A 15,114-nucleotide genomic window follows, 5' to 3' on the forward strand; every position below is an offset into this window, starting at 1 on the left:
TCCAGTCTTAGCAGTAGATCCTAAGCAAAGGAATATTCCTCCTGCCCGGGGAATGGGTGGGGGAGGCAGATGAAAGAGAGGCCCCAAGTCCCCACTCTTGGCATGAGAACAGGGATCCTATGACCCCCCTGGGGGCAGCACAGTGGCAAAGGGAGAGGCAGAGGGGTTGGGTCGGGCCACCCCACCCTCCTTTCCCAGGGTGTGTCCTGGGCACATCACACCGCCTCTCTGGGCCTCAGTTTCCTCATATGTGAAATGGAAACAAGAGTTGCTACCTCAGGTGGGTGCTGGGGGGCTTAGATGTGGGTGGCACACCTGGTAGGGTGGGACACAAAGGAACCGATGCCGGATTGCCTGCTTGCCGGACGCTGAGGCAGGCAGCGGACCACAGACGGACAGCTACTTGCCTGTTGTCACGCAGGATGCCAGCTAAAGGTGGGGAACCAGCTCAGTCAGTAATCAGCAGCTGTGTAACTGTGGCGCCCTTGCTCACAAAAGGTGCTCCCATCCGTGGCTGTGTGTGGACAGCTGGCTCAGAGGCTGAGCGAGAGGCCAGTCAGACGTGGCCGGGAGGCATGGAGAACGGGGGACCAGACTCAGGGTGAATTCCAGTGGGCATTCTCCAAGGGTGAGGTCACCACCTAGCTCCCCAGCCTGCCGGAGCCACAGGCACCACTGAGCGAGCTCTAGAGCAGGAGGGGGTGGAGGTGGGGGTCAGAGCCAGGACACAGAGCCAAATAAATACAAGACCCAAGGCCTGGCACCACGACCGGCCCCTCCCATGGTGAGGTGCTGGGGTCCTTATCTCGGGAAATCTGGTGTTTCCTGTTTAAGATGTAGCTTAGAGTTGGGGGAAGCTGGGGGGAGGGGAAAAGCAAAGCAAAGGACATTTCTCAAGAGCCTGCTGGGTATACCAGCATGTTTAATCCTCATGATGACCTCATTCCGTGGTGATTGTTATTAGCCCCACTTTGCAGATGGTGCAATCGAGGCTCAAAATGGTGGAAAACTTTGCCCCAAAGACAAAACGGTATAGCTAATGGGTAAGAACACAGAGACTTCAGAATCTAACACATCTGAGTTCAGATCTGAGCTCTGACACCTGTTCATGCCGAGTTCCTTAAGCTCTCTGGGCCTCAGTTTCCTCATCTGTAAAATGGTGATGATAGTCCCTACCTCCTTGGGTGGTTGTGAGGGCTCAGTGAGATGGCACAGGTGACACACACTCAGCGAGCGCTAGCCACCATCATCCCCATTTTGCTGATGTGACAACTGAGCCTCAGAATGGTGACGCCCACCACTGGTGGGTGGCAAGTTCAGGGTCTGAACCCAGATGTGATTCTTCTGGCCCTACTTACACCACTGTGGACTGGCTGATGGTGGCCCCCAGCTTCCAAAAGGCTGTCAGGAGGTGGCTGAAGAGGGGAGGCTCCCAGATTTCCGGCAGAGACATGGAAGCCAGCCTGGGGACCGGGGTTCAGGGTCACGCCTGCAGCCGGTGTTCCAGGCAGCGGAGAGGAACTGCGGCAGCATGCCTGGAAGCCTGGCTTGTCCGCAGCATCCTGCCCTCCGCCGACATTGTTCTCTGGACCCTCTCAGCCCAGGGGCTGAACATTAGGGGTTTCCGGCAGCCTGGCCAAACTACCTTCACTTTCCGGAGAAGCCTTCGCCAGACAGCTAGGGTAGGGGCTGAGCTGGCCCCGAGCCCCAAGCCCCGGGCAGGGCGTGCTGGGAAGGGCACTGGCGCAGCCCCAGTAACATCCCCTTGACCTCAGGTCCTGACCCCGGAGACTACCCCTCTCAGAGACACGGCTGCCCTCCTTGCTCCTGTTCCTGGAGCCCAGGGAAAAAAAGGCCGTGACTCATTTTCATTTTAGGGTTGGCTGAAGTCAAGGCACTCAGCTTCAGGTCCCCATCACAAACATGCTGTGACCTGGGCAAGCCTCCCCCTCCCCGTGCCCTTCTGAGAGCCTAGGGGATACCCCAGACCCCCTCGCGCTCTGACATTCATTTAGGGTGACCCGCTGCCCTTTGCTCTGTTGTCTTAGAGCATGAGCTTCTTGGGGCTGTGGTCAGTTTCCCTCCCATGTTCATCGGTGTAGAAGGAACCCACAGTAGTGACCACCATTCTTCCACCCAAATGTTTCTAAGACCTGCTAAGGCTCTTTGGTAGTGAGCATTCCCATCTAGAACAGGGTCTCGGCCATTCCGCTGATGTCACTCAGTGCTGTTTCCTCATCTGTGTAATGGGGAGAACTGCCTGGCAGGGGAGTTGTAGGGTTCACAGGAGAGAAGATAAACTCTACAAACTGAAGCTTCCACCTCTGTCCCCCACCTCCGGATCAACTGGATAAACTTGGTATTACGAGAATAAGTGTACAGAAGCCACACCCCAGGACGTCTCGGGGCTGAGGGGGGAGCCCGTGGCTGTGCCCCCTTTCCTGGGCTTTGCACGTATCTGTGCTTCAGAGGGGCGGGGGGTGTCCCCTTGACCCCAGCAGGGCTGCCAGGCCCCGCAGCTGCACTGCCAACCCCTCTTCCACAGGCCCAGGAGCCCGAGGCACCCAGAGGGCAACGGTGGGGCTGACGGTGCAGAGCCAGCGGCGTCCTGGTGAGATCAGCGCCGTGGAATTAGTCAGACGGGATCACCCTGAGGATCCTGCGCTCACAGCCAGTGACTCATGCCGTGTCCAGCCTCACAGGCGGAGAAGCCAGCCGGGGCGGCAGCACCAGCTCACCTCGCCCCGCAGCACACCTTTTAAGGAGAGGGCGCTCCAGGCAGCTCAGAGGCCTTTGCCAGCCCTTCTCCACACCTGCCCGGGGCGGGTGCAGGGGCCAGACCCCCACCTGGGTTCAAATCCGGCATTGCACTTTCCAGACGTAACCTTGGGCAAGTCAATTTCCTGGAACCGGTGCCTTCACTTGTAACATGGAAATAATTCTTGCCTCGCAAGAGAGGAACTAAATGAGGCAGCGCATATGCAAAGTGCTTGGCAGTGGGCACCTTTTAAGGAGTGGCAGAGGAGGACAGCGGACAAGGCCCGGGCTCTGGAGTCAGGCTGCCCAGCTCTGAATTCTCGCCCCAACCCTTACTCGCTGGGCGTCTTTGAGTTACTCAACTCTGCATCAGTGCCTCTTCTATAACGTGAGCTGACGCTGCCTGCCTTGTCAGCCAGTGGTGAGATTAGGATCACACACTACCTTCTGTAAGGTGATGGGGGAGGTGCAGGAGCAGGGCCAGCCCAGTGCCTGTGGACTTCGTGTCTTGGACAACGTTCCCACCCTCCCTGAGTGGGTCTCGTGCATGAACGGGAACGACGATCAGTGCTTGCCTTGTGGGGCTGCTGGGAGGGGCAGTGCTTAGAACAGGGCCTGGCACCCCGGAAGTGCCCTCTGAGCACTGGCTGTCCTTATTCATCTTACACATAGCTCTTGGCCTTTCTCCACGAATGCCAGTTGCTGGTTCACTTCCCTTCCACATGCCTGTGACAGATCCCAGGCCGGCAGCCTTCCAGAGGCCACAGGCCCTGCTTCTGAGCCAACTCCGCCCTCTGGCGCCAGTCACAGCAGCCTTCCCAAGGCAGTCCTGGGGCCGACCCCTCAAAGACCCTGCAGTAACACAGGCAGTTCCAATAAGAACACCAAGAACACTGAAAAGAGTACACACAGCACCCCAGGGCCAAAGGGAAGGGTGCCGGGATACCCCTGCCGCCTGGCACCCAGCGAGCGGGCATCTCAGCTGGGCAAGTGAGCCAAAGGGCACCGTGGCCACATGAGGAAGAAGAGGGGTGGGCTTCCCCAGCTAGCAAGCCTGGTGTGCCTGGCACCCTCCTCCACGGGCCAAGGCGGGGGCTGGGAACAAGAAGGGGCAGAGAGCCTGGCCCTGAGGCCTCGGAGCTCCTGTGCGCACACACACAGGAAGGACAGCCCACCTCCCAATGGGCTGGGGTGGGGAGAGGGGCAGGCCAGGCTTCTGCAGGAGTGTGGGCCCGTCAGCAGAAGAGGCCCCCCGAGGATCAGTTATAAGAGCTCAGGCTGCACAGGCAACCAGCTCTGGGTGGCAACCTGGGCTCTGCACCCTGACAGCCCCTGTGTCCTCATCTGCATAATGGGGACAACAAGCGCCCCTCTGCCTTACTTGTACGTAAAGGCGTCCTCAGAACAGCGGCCACCACTGAACACGGTATTAGTCACAGGAGGGGCTGGTCAAGGGCAAGAGGGTGGTGGGAGTCAGAGGAGAAAACAGGGGCAGAGCCTGAGAAGGGGCCACGGTGCTCCCAGGGCCCAGACAGAATGGAAGCTGTCGACAGTGCGAGCCCTAGTTTTATTGGTCCAGTTCCTTCAGTGAAGCCCCCTGCTCGGAGAACCGCAGGGCCCGCTAACGGTAAAGGAGGGCAGTGTCTCGAGCCTTTCAGAGGCAAGGGTTTGCAGGATGCCCCCTGCCCAACACACGCCCGCTGCCCCGGTGCCTGGGAGGAAAGAGGGAGGTGGCTCTTTGGGGGGGTGGGGGGCGGGGTGCGGACACGGTAAGCTAGTGCAGGGCCCAGGGTCTGTTCTTCACAGCGGGAGGGAGAGGGGATCACATAAAGTTCTTTATTACAGACCTACAAAAAATGAGGGAATTATGTATATTACTCTCACTTGTTTGGGTTTCTTTTTTCCTTCTTCTTCTTTTTACAAAACAGCAGCAGGAAAGAAAAATGCAGGAGGCAGATGAGCCAGGCACCGGGGTTCAGATCAGAAGGGAGCAGGGAGACCAAGCTGTTACTGCAGGCTGGCCCCGGGACTCCGTCCCGGCATCCTGGAAGCATGGCGACCAGCCCTAGAGGGAGCAGACAGAGTGGGTGGGGAGACGGCTGCCCCAGCTCGGCGGCGGCGCTGCTCCTTGGGCGGCCACCCTGGCGGTCAGCCGGGTTGGGAGCACTTGAGGCTCCTGTGTTTGGAGGCCTGGTCTCCAAAGCACGGGCCCACAGGGGCCAGACAGAGGGAGGCGGCGGGAAGGGCCGGCACAGAGGGCAGTGAGTTCTGTCGGGGTCCCACGGGACCACGGGGCCCAGGTGGACAGGGGCAGCCAGGGCGCTTCCCTGCTTGTCAGCCGATCAGCTTCTTCAGGAAGGCCTCCAGCTGGTCCTCGTCCTTGATGCCCACAAACTTGTCCACCACGTCCCCATTCTTGATGGCCAGCACGGTGGGCACAGCTGACACCTAGGTGGAGGGGACAAAGGAGGCCAAGTCACTCAGAGGTGAGCTCTTCTTGACCGTTACTCCCAAGCCTTGGGGAGAGGGCTGCTGGCTTATGCAGGGCGGTGACTGCCCAAAGCCACGGGTGGGCCCCCTTCCCTTCGCGCAGGGATACGGCAGAGCCTGCAGGTCCAGCCCTGGAGAAACTTCTCCACTGTGGGCTCCCAGCAGTACCCTTCCTCCCCCAACTGTGTGACTGACTCACTGTCCCAGTGGTTTGGCTGGAATGACAGGAGAGATTAAAATAACCCGTGCAGCTGCAGGCCAGGGCTGGGGGCAGGGAGGAGCTGAGGGGCTGAGAGAACCGCCCCGAGGGGCGGCCTGGCACAGGGGGTACCAGGAGAATCTGAATCCTGCCCTTGCCGCTCATTAGCTGGGCGCCTTGGCCGGGTCACGCCACCTTCAGAGCCTTGGTGCCCTCTTCTGTGAAATGGGGATGAGTTTCTATGGTGCAGGTCTAGGACAGGGATTAAAGATTTGGGTATAAAGCTGAGCGGTCAGGAGCTCAGGCTCTGGGGCCGGCTGAGCCAATCTCAGGCCATTCTGGGCGAGCCATTTCATCACTCTAAGTGTCAGTGTTCTCATCAGCAAATGGAGATACTACGGGGGCTTATATTAGCGGGCATGGGGGCTGAACGGGATAATCTCTGCAAAGTTTCAGCACAGCACCCTGCACTTGGCACGGTGCCCGGCACACAGTGGGCACTCAACAAATGAAGGCCACAGAGGGCACGTCACAAAAGGAAAACCCAGGGCCCCACGCAACCTCTTTCAGCTCCACGCCACGATGGTTAACAGGGTCCAGAAATTCACTGACTCACACTGGGCAGTGTGGGAGGAGGGGCTCAGCCTTGTGAGCCTATATTTATTTATTAGGGGGGTTGGACATTCTTGGCCTGTGAAGCATTTTCTCAAGCTCCCCCAGGGGACCTGTACAGAGCACACGGTACGTAAATGAGGCCCAAGACCTGCTCTGGCATCACGCATTCTGCTGCCTGGGCTCCCCACCTGGCATCGTGGGCATTTGAAAAAAACATAAACAGAACAAAATAAACAGAGACTTTTCTTACATACAAGTTAACTACAAAGTAACAACAGCGATTTCTACAAACCTACCAGTTCTTCACGTGTCCTGAGTGCTGTCCTGCCCATGAGTCACCCTGGGAAGCCAGACCTAAGATTTGGAACGTTCTGACTGTGCGTGTGTCAGTTACAAAACAGAAGCGCGGGCCTGACCGGCCCAATCTCAGTACGTGGCAGGCTGTGCACCCCTCTTCGAAAGGGCTTTGGGGACAAACGGAGCAGGTAAGATGACAAGAGTCCCTGTCCCTGTTAGTGCCTTCAGGTCCCCTCAAGGGCTGTCCTGGGGCTGCTGCTGGTGGCAGCTGACATACTTCCCAGAGGCAATGTGCAGGCAGACCCATCTGGTGGCGGGCTGACCACCACGTGTGCCCCTGCTCATGGCGCCACCACTGGCTCCGTCCTTCTCGCCCCGGCACGTGTGATAGCATGAAGCGCAAGGCTGAGCACATGGCTGCCCCGTCTGCAGGCCCAGAAAGGTTCCTTCCAGGACGCAGTCCCTGGAGGCGCCCCAGGGCCCGCACATGCCGTCTCCTGCGCCCTCTACTGGTCTGTGGAGGCAGTGGCCTCACATCCGGCAGCTCTGAACTGAGGCCCAAGGCTCAGGCACTACCCGCTCCACTTCGCCCATGCTGGATCCCATGCTGTCCTGTGCTTCTTTAACTGAGAGAAAACTGGATCTCAGTGTGTGAGCAGTGGTCTAATTGTTTTTACCGTCCTCCCTCTAAGCAGGATCCTATGCTCACTGAGGTGGCTTGGACTAGACTCAATTTTTCTCCAGAATTCTAGATGATTCCCTTTACAATCGCATTTGTGTAAACTCACACGTGTGCTTACACACACACAGACCATGCTGTAGTTGGGTGTACAGCAGACACGCTGCAACTGTTATTTTCATGACAACCAAAATCTAGTCATTACTGATCAAGGGAGTTCTTTGAGGTTTGAGCCTAGACACACAGATACAGACAGACAGACACACGCGCACGCGCAAACACACACACACACACACACACACAGACAGAGTCATGGGCTTGCCAGAAGCTGGATCTTCTAGGACACTGCAGGGATACCTGGGCTGTGACTGGACTTCCCTTACCCACAAGGAGGAGGATGTGGCTTTGCTGACCCTGAGTTCGGCTCACAAATCTGGAAGGGCTGGTGCTTGTAAAGACTGCCTTAAATGGAAGTGCATAGGTCCTTGGCACATTCTTCTGGAAAGGCGATGCAAGTGTAAGGGGATCGCGGTGGAGTGAGAATTCAGCTCCCCTCTCAATTCTGGTGCCACTGAGGGAACCAAGAGGCCGGAGAAGAGATGAAAAGATGCGCTACGATGCGCTGAGCTCCTGCTCGTGAAGCCACCCGGAGGCTCCCATGCTTGGCTGAAGGCCCCGGGAACTCAGGAGGGGTAGGGGTGTGCGTGTGTGCGTGTGTGTCTTCCCACCCACCTGCAGCCCCCCAGCCCACACTGCCACTGAGCTTGGTATCCCTGCCTGGTCTTCTCCCGTCTCACCCCATTTCCTCCATTTGTGAAATGCGAAGGACCTCCCGAGGGACAGGCGGACAGGCACAGTGCTAGTTGTCACAGGAGACTGGTGACCTCCTCAGCCAATTGCAGAACTAACACAAAGGAAAAGGTCACTGTCACCCCGGCAGCCACATACTGATGCTTTTTAGGTGTCAGGGACGACCCGGACCATCTGTGTGTGCTGGCTCATCAACTCCTGCCTCAAGGCAGGCTCATTTTACAGATGAGAAGACTGAGGCTCAAAGGCTGAGTGACTGAGCGACAGGGCTGGAATCGGAAACAAGATCTGTGTGACTTTGCTGTCATGACATCAAACTACACTGTACCTCGGCCCAAGAGCAAGGGATTGGAGATAAACATTGAGTCCCAGCAGGGCAGGGAAGGATGTGTGGGGAAGCATTAAAAGGATCTCATGCTTCAAATGAGAAAGGCCAAATGCTTTGTAGAAGCTTTTGGATACAGGAGGGTTCTTGGAAAAACTATTACTGAAAGAATCGAATCCAACTATATGACATCCTGGAGAAGGCAAAACTACGGAGATAGTAAAAAGATCAGTGGTTGCCAGGAGTTCAGGCGGAGAAGGGAGGAAAACGTCAATCAGAGAGGATTTTTAGGATGGTGAAACTCTTCTGTATGAGACTGTAGCGGTGGATACTTGTCATCATACATTTGTCCAAACCCACGAAATATACACCACCAGCGTGAACCCACTCGCTGACGGCACCTCCCCTAGAAGGCCAGCCCACAGCTTCAGGGCTTTTGCTCCCTGATGTTTGGTCCTGGACTCCCAGCAGTGGTATCCCCTGGAAGCCTGTTAGAAATGCAGACTCTTGGACCCTTCTCGGACCCACTGTATCATAATCTGCTTTTTAACAATATCCCAGGTCATACTCATGTTTGAAAGCGATTTAGAAAACTTTCAAAATAAGGGAATATGGTAATGACTGAAGTACTGTGCACTCCAGCTATGCATTATTTCAATAATACTGAAATACTATTCAATGAACTGTCTATGAGGTTATATGGACCATTAAAAATTCAAATAAAAAATTCAAATAAGGTACCCCAAATATTGACAGTGGTTTGTTTCCATGCTAAGATTATTGCTATTTGGTTGTTTTTACAATGTTGTTTAAAGGGCATTCTCTGTAAGATGAGAACTAAAAGGATAAAACTCCAAGTGTGAGGTGAGCAGAAGCCCCAGAAGAAAGCCTGAAGGTCCACACCCCGATCCACGCTCTCCCCAGGGTCTGAACGACTGGGGAACACCCAGCCAGAGGACCTGAGGAGACGGGGCAGCAGAGAGCTCTTCACTCCGCCAAGCCAGGCGGTGCAGAGTGGCGGGGGTGGGGCACCCCAAGGCCCCGGGCCACTTTCCCTTCCCTCTCCTTTGGGAGATGGTGAAATTCTAGGGTGGACAGTTGACTGAAGCATAGAGTGTGGAGGGAGGGGAAGAGGAACTTGTGTGAGGAGGGAGACTCACCCTGAGGGTGCGTGCTGGGCTTGGGGGGTGGCAGGAGAGCTTGGCAAGAATTATATTCCCTGAATATAACTTAAAGCAGTTTGTCCAAGTCCATCCACCATTCGGAAAAGGCCTTCAGGCTTTGGAGGAAGCTGTCCCAGGAGGTACTATGGATCTCAGCTGAAACTTCTTCCTCAGACTCTCTTCAAAACAACAGGTGTGAAGGAAGGAAGGAAGGAAGGAAAGGGGTCGGGGAGGGGTCAGGAAGAATCCCCACTGGAGCTTCCTAAACCCTGCAATGACGTCAGCCCAAGACCTGGCAAAACCAGGAGGCCGGGTCCAGGTGACATGGGCCCAGCAGCCTTGAGGAATTTCTATGTGACGCCGTACTATGTGGACAGTGGACGGAGGGAGAAGACCCTACAAGAGGACCTCTCCCCCACCACATACTTCCCAGGCTTAACCGCAGGGCTTCAGGGCCCGGCCGTACATCACCTGGAGTGCAGGTTCCCTGGAGCGCAGGCGGGGTGGCCTTGGGGAGTCTCACCACCTGTGTGACCACAGCTGCAGGAACTGGGTTATTCTTTTCTGTATCCTTACAGCTACTACAGTTGCTGGGACTCGGTCGGTGCTCAGGATGTGTTGGCCTAAGTTCCACTGCCTTAGGCCGAAGCTGAAGCTCAGGAGGGAGGGAGCCTAAGACACCTGGAGCCTGCCCATCACCCTGGGGTGCCCAGAAGCTCCGGCCCTCAGCTCACACCAGAGGGCCACACCCTCACTCCCACAGCTGCCGTGGGTCTCTGGGGGAGGGAGGGGCAAGCAGTGAAAGCTAGGGGCCCCTAAATGGTGAGAAAAGTACCCCCTTGACTGGGCAATCAGTGGGAGAGCTTTTGAAAACAAAATCAAACTACAATTCATTCCTTCCCTCGAGCCCTTGCAAGCGGCCCCCGGTCACCTGGTGCCATGGATAGTCTTACTTTGGTAATATCCCCCCCACCACCTGAAGTCGTCATCCGTGGCTCTGCCTGCCCAGCATCTTTTTCCTCTGCCTCTGGTCAGGGCAGCCGGCTTTTCCTTTGAGTGACCACCCCCAGCCCCAGCTCCGAGGGCAGCCAGCCTGCTCTCACCCCTGCCCCCATCCCTTTCCTGCCACAGGGACCGGCTGGAGGATGGGCACCTCTACTTCGCCTGGTCTAGGGAGAGTCGAGCCTGGACTTCCAAACTCTGAGAAAGAGAGATGCCACCTCTTTCAGTCACTTATTACCAGGGAGGGATGAAGGTTCACTCTGGCCAGATCTAGATACTTCAAGAGAACCAGAAATCTGGATGTTCCCGTGAAATCTTCTGAGTTTTAAATAACAGCATCTGATTCAGCATTTAAAAACAAAAACAAAAACACTTCGAGGGCCAGACCAATCAAGCTAGTGAGCCAGATGTGGCCCACAGGCCACCAGGGGCGACCTTGGCTCTGGAATAATGCTATCCAGGCCCCTTCCAATTTGGCGGCAGTCGGCTTTCCCAGCTGCCTGTCCTCTCACTGCTTGCTCGGCCCTTCCCCGTGGCCATCCAGCCACAATGGACCGCTCCCATTTCTCCAGCTACAACGTGGTCTCCAAGGCCCAGAGGATGCTCCACACCCCACGCGTCTCCTGCTCCTCTTCCTCTGGCAAGCTCTGCTCCAGGCACACAGGCCCTGATGTTCTGTGAGCAAACGTGTGAGACCCTGACCTCAGGGCCTTTGCAAAGGATGTCTGCTCCACTGGATCGCTCTTCCAAAGAGCGGCATGGCTCGGTCCTTACTCCCTCCAGGTCTTTGCTCAGCTCTCAGCTTCTCAGCGAGGCCTTCCCTAGCCCACCCTTTGAAAAAGGAAACCCTCCCCAGCCCTGTGCCCAGCACTCCCACCCCCTCTTCCCGATTTCTTTTTCTCCACGGCACTTATTATCTAAAACAGGGATCAGCGAACTGTGGCCCACAAGCCAAACCTGCTGCCCGCTGCCTGTTTTCGTAAGTGAAGTTTTACCGGCACGCGGCCACACCCATTTGTTTAGATACTTTCTATGGCTGCTCTCGTGCTACAAGACAGGTGAGTATCGCAACAGAGACCAATGCCCTGCAAAGCCTCTAACACGTACCACCTCGTCCTTTAGAGAACAAGTTTGTGGATGCCCAATCTGAAATACTAGCACGTAGGCTCCACAAAGGCAGGGATTCTGTCAGCTCTGTTCACTGCCACATCCTCATCACCAAGTAACAGCCCTGGCCTTGAAGGGACTCTGAACACATGTCTGCTGAAGGAATGCACAAGCCAGTCAGACACAGAACTTGTCTGGGTGAACTACTTGTTGCAGTATATGTCAGTATACTTGTTGCAGTATATGTCAGCTCACGTCTTTGTGTTTGCTGTGCTCTCGGCCCTGCCTTCTTCTCTGTGCACCCTTCACGGCTCTGCTCAGAGGGTCCCTCTAACATGACGCATTCCCTATCCCCTTTACTCCCCCACCCCAACCCCAGGGACAAGGAGCTCAGCTTAGTTGCGCCAGAATCATGTACGCCTGGCACGCCGTAGGGCTCACAGATGGATGGATGAATCCATGAATGAAGGAGGGCATCAATTTCCCAAGATTCCGAGAAAAACCTGGTGTTTGGGGTCACACATCCCACTGCCTAAAGGTGGTGAAAAGAGACAGGAGGCTCAGAGGACCAAGGGAGTCACATCTGAAGTGCTCTGAACCCCTGAGATCTCTAGAAAGAATCAAGACACCCCTTACTGACTCCCTGGTGGCCCCCAAGACGTCTCCAGCTATCCTGTGGCCCCAAGCATCCCCACACCAGTTGCCCTGTGGCCATCCCCTGCCGAAACATACCTCATACTCTATGGCGAGGTCTGTGTGGTCGTCAATATCCACCTTGGCCATCACCACCTTTCCATGCTGCTTGGCCACCACCTTCTCTAACCTTGGCCCCAGGATCTTGCAGGGACCACACCACCTTGGAAGGGGAAGGAGAAAAATCCTGTCACAAAAGTGCTCGCCAATCAATCTACGGTTTCCCAGGACCTTCCCTTGACCCACATCTTTCCGAGGGACTGTCTGGCCTCATCACCTCTGCTTACAGTGTGTGGATATTAACCTGTAATGCTGACATGCCAGGTAACTCCAGGAGACTGTGCAACTGGGGAATTTTTACAGGTCCTGGATTTCTAAAACACGGGCCTCAGCCTAAGACTCTTAGAAAGGTTATTTCACTTATATATTTCACTATATCTAAAAGAAATACACTGTCATACAGATGAACATGGGATTTGAAGTTAAAAGGTTTAGGTTCAAAGACAGGCTCCTGCCAACCAGCTCATTGTTCTGAAGCCTCAGTTTCCTCATTTGCAAGCGAGACTCTGGATCTCGAAGCTATGATGAGAAATCAACTAAGGCAATGTGGATAAATATGCTTTGTAAGCTGCAGAGTTACTTCAAACACCTCACGGACTCAGAACTAAGGGAACGGAAACCAGTAGCTAGGGAGTATCTACGACTGCCAGCCACTGTGCCAGGACCTTCTCAGTTTTTACTACACAGAACCCTCAACCCTGCAAAGGAAAAGAAAACGTCTTCCTAAGAGACTGAGGCCCAAACAAGTTACGAGACTTGTACAAGGTCTGGGACTGCACCCAAGGTTGTGTGCCAAGTGTCTTCTTTTAGCCCCAGGTTACTCTGTGATCCCCCAGGCCCTGTGTCAACTGCCATCACTGCACTAACACAGGTGTTCCCCTCTAGGTGGTAAGCCTAGGCTGTCATCTCTAACTATGTGGCACTAAGGACAGTGCCTGGCACTGAATGAACAAACTCACCCCCTGCTTCCTTTTTGGGGAAGAAGACAAGGCATCACCCCACTTTTCATCCGTTTTAGAAGCCTTCTCTCGTATGCTCGTCACACCAGGAGGGCAGAACAGCTCTGCCTTCCACGAACCCCCGACTGGTGACTCCTATTTTATTCTCAGCCTTTAAACCCTTTGCGTTCACAGATGTCAATGAACTCACGACACCTAAGAACCCAGTCTGCAAGACCTTATCTCCTATCAAAGTGAAGAGAGGGAGGCAGAAGGACACCACACGGCCTGCCCAAGGCAACATGGTGAGTCAGAGAAAGAATGGGAAAGAAAGCAAAAGAATCTGTCAGTGGTTTGCGCAAAAGGCCTTCCAACTTCTAACTCAGGCTACACTGGCTTCTTTCAGGCTGCCCCATTCTGAGGGGTTTTTCCAGTAGTTTTGGAGTCAGGCGTCTAGCCAGGCCTCAAAGGTCCGGAAATGAAGAAGGCCAGGCCAACAATCAGAAGGCCATAGGCATTTCAATATCCCTAAAACAAACTCACAGAGCACCGGAAGGAAACTCCTGCCCGTCCCCTGCGTGCCTGGGCACCACAGCGGTGGCACTGATAACTTTTTGCCAGCCCTTCCCAGGTTAGGTGGCAAGATGTTAAAATAAAATCCACTCTCTAACGGGCCACGAACTGGTACACGCCAAAAGTCAGATGATGCTGGAGTCATATTTTTCCTGCTTTGGTCCAAGCTGAAGATGACCGGGGCCATTCGGGCAGTGAGATACAGAACATAAGTGTTTCGCAGCACCAATCACAGTGAGTTTTGAAGACTATTTACTAGTTCGTCTCCTGCCAAACTATACTTAATCTTTGAGAGAAGGGATTGGGTCTCATCAATCTGTGGAATGAGTCCACGTATGAGAAGAATCAAATGTAGTACTGAGACATAGCAGGCTCTCAATAAACAAATACCTGAACAAGTGATACCCCAGCCTTCTGCCAACTCCCGGGACTCACTGTGCATGGAAATCCACAACCACTGGTGTCTCACTGTTGACAACTCGGTCTTGAAAGTCTGGTCCATCCTGGATGTTAAAGGTCGTCGTACAGACTCTGGTGGTGTATATTGACCGGGCTTGGCTGCGTGTTACTGTCAGGTTATTAGGACTGCGCTGTGGGGTCTGCAGGGCCCTGGAGGCAAGGGGCGCCCACTGACTCTGAGAGGGCTTCCTGCAGATTACGGAGGCCAGGAACCTCCTCAGGAGAAGCCGCTGCGCCATCTGTGAGGGGAAGAGGCAGGAAGAGTAGGGGCCGTCAATACACCATTAAAAGAGATGTATATGGGAAACTCCGAGGCTCACGTAAATCGTGACATGTCCAAAATACCCCTATTATTAAATGAGAATCAACGTTGGAACCCACGGCGGTCTGAGAAGTCCTTACTCTATCGATTACTCTTTTTCAAAGTGTTTTAATGGGAAATTTAGGACAAAGGAGGTGGCTGTCAAAGGATCAGGAAAGAGGTACCGCAACAATTCAAGGAGGAACGAAGAGGCACGGGGTAGGAGGGGGGAACTAAAAAAGGAGGAACGTGTGTGTGGAAGGAGCTGGGGAAGTGGACGCCACCAGGGACCCCGGCTCCTCCGATAACAGGTTCCCCCAGCCCAGGGTCTCTGCCCGCTCGGCCGCCGGCCCGCCCAGGAGCGCGCCGGCAGGGTGCCTCAGCCGCCTCAACACCACCTCGAGCCACCCCCACGGGCCTCCTAACCTCCCTGCAGCGAGAGCGGAGAGATACACAGCTCGGCCCTCCCCACCGGTCAAGGGCACTGCTGTTGTCGCTTCCTGAGGGGCGGGCCTTTAACGTCACTTCCGGGGACAGGCTACCTGGAGCAAGCCTCTCTGCAACGTGACGGGAGGCGGGGGCAAAGCTTCAGTTAGCAATCGGAAGAGAAGGGCTGTTGGAGGGAGAGACCGGAAGAAGGGCGGGC

General features: G+C 55.2%; 1 protein-coding gene across 1 annotated transcript; it reads right to left on the reverse strand.

Annotated features, from left to right (window-relative positions):
• Nucleotides 1-4,579: 4,579 nt before the first annotated feature.
• On the reverse strand, nt 4,580-15,050 carry TXN2 (thioredoxin 2). Its single transcript, XM_082350090.1, has 4 exons — nt 14,895-15,050; nt 14,144-14,406; nt 12,177-12,300; nt 4,580-5,205 (listed from the first exon to the last, which is right to left on the reverse strand). Exons 2-4 carry the CDS (start codon nt 14,404-14,406, stop codon nt 5,092-5,094), a joined length of 501 nt encoding a protein of 166 aa, XP_082206216.1. The 5' UTR covers nt 14,895-15,050; the 3' UTR covers nt 4,580-5,091.
• Between the last annotated feature and the right edge of the window lie 64 nt (nt 15,051-15,114).

The sequence above is a fragment of the Balaenoptera borealis genome (assembly GCF_965194805.1).
Source record: "Balaenoptera borealis genome assembly, chromosome: 13".
Lineage (NCBI taxonomy): Eukaryota > Metazoa > Chordata > Mammalia > Artiodactyla > Balaenopteridae > Balaenoptera > Balaenoptera borealis.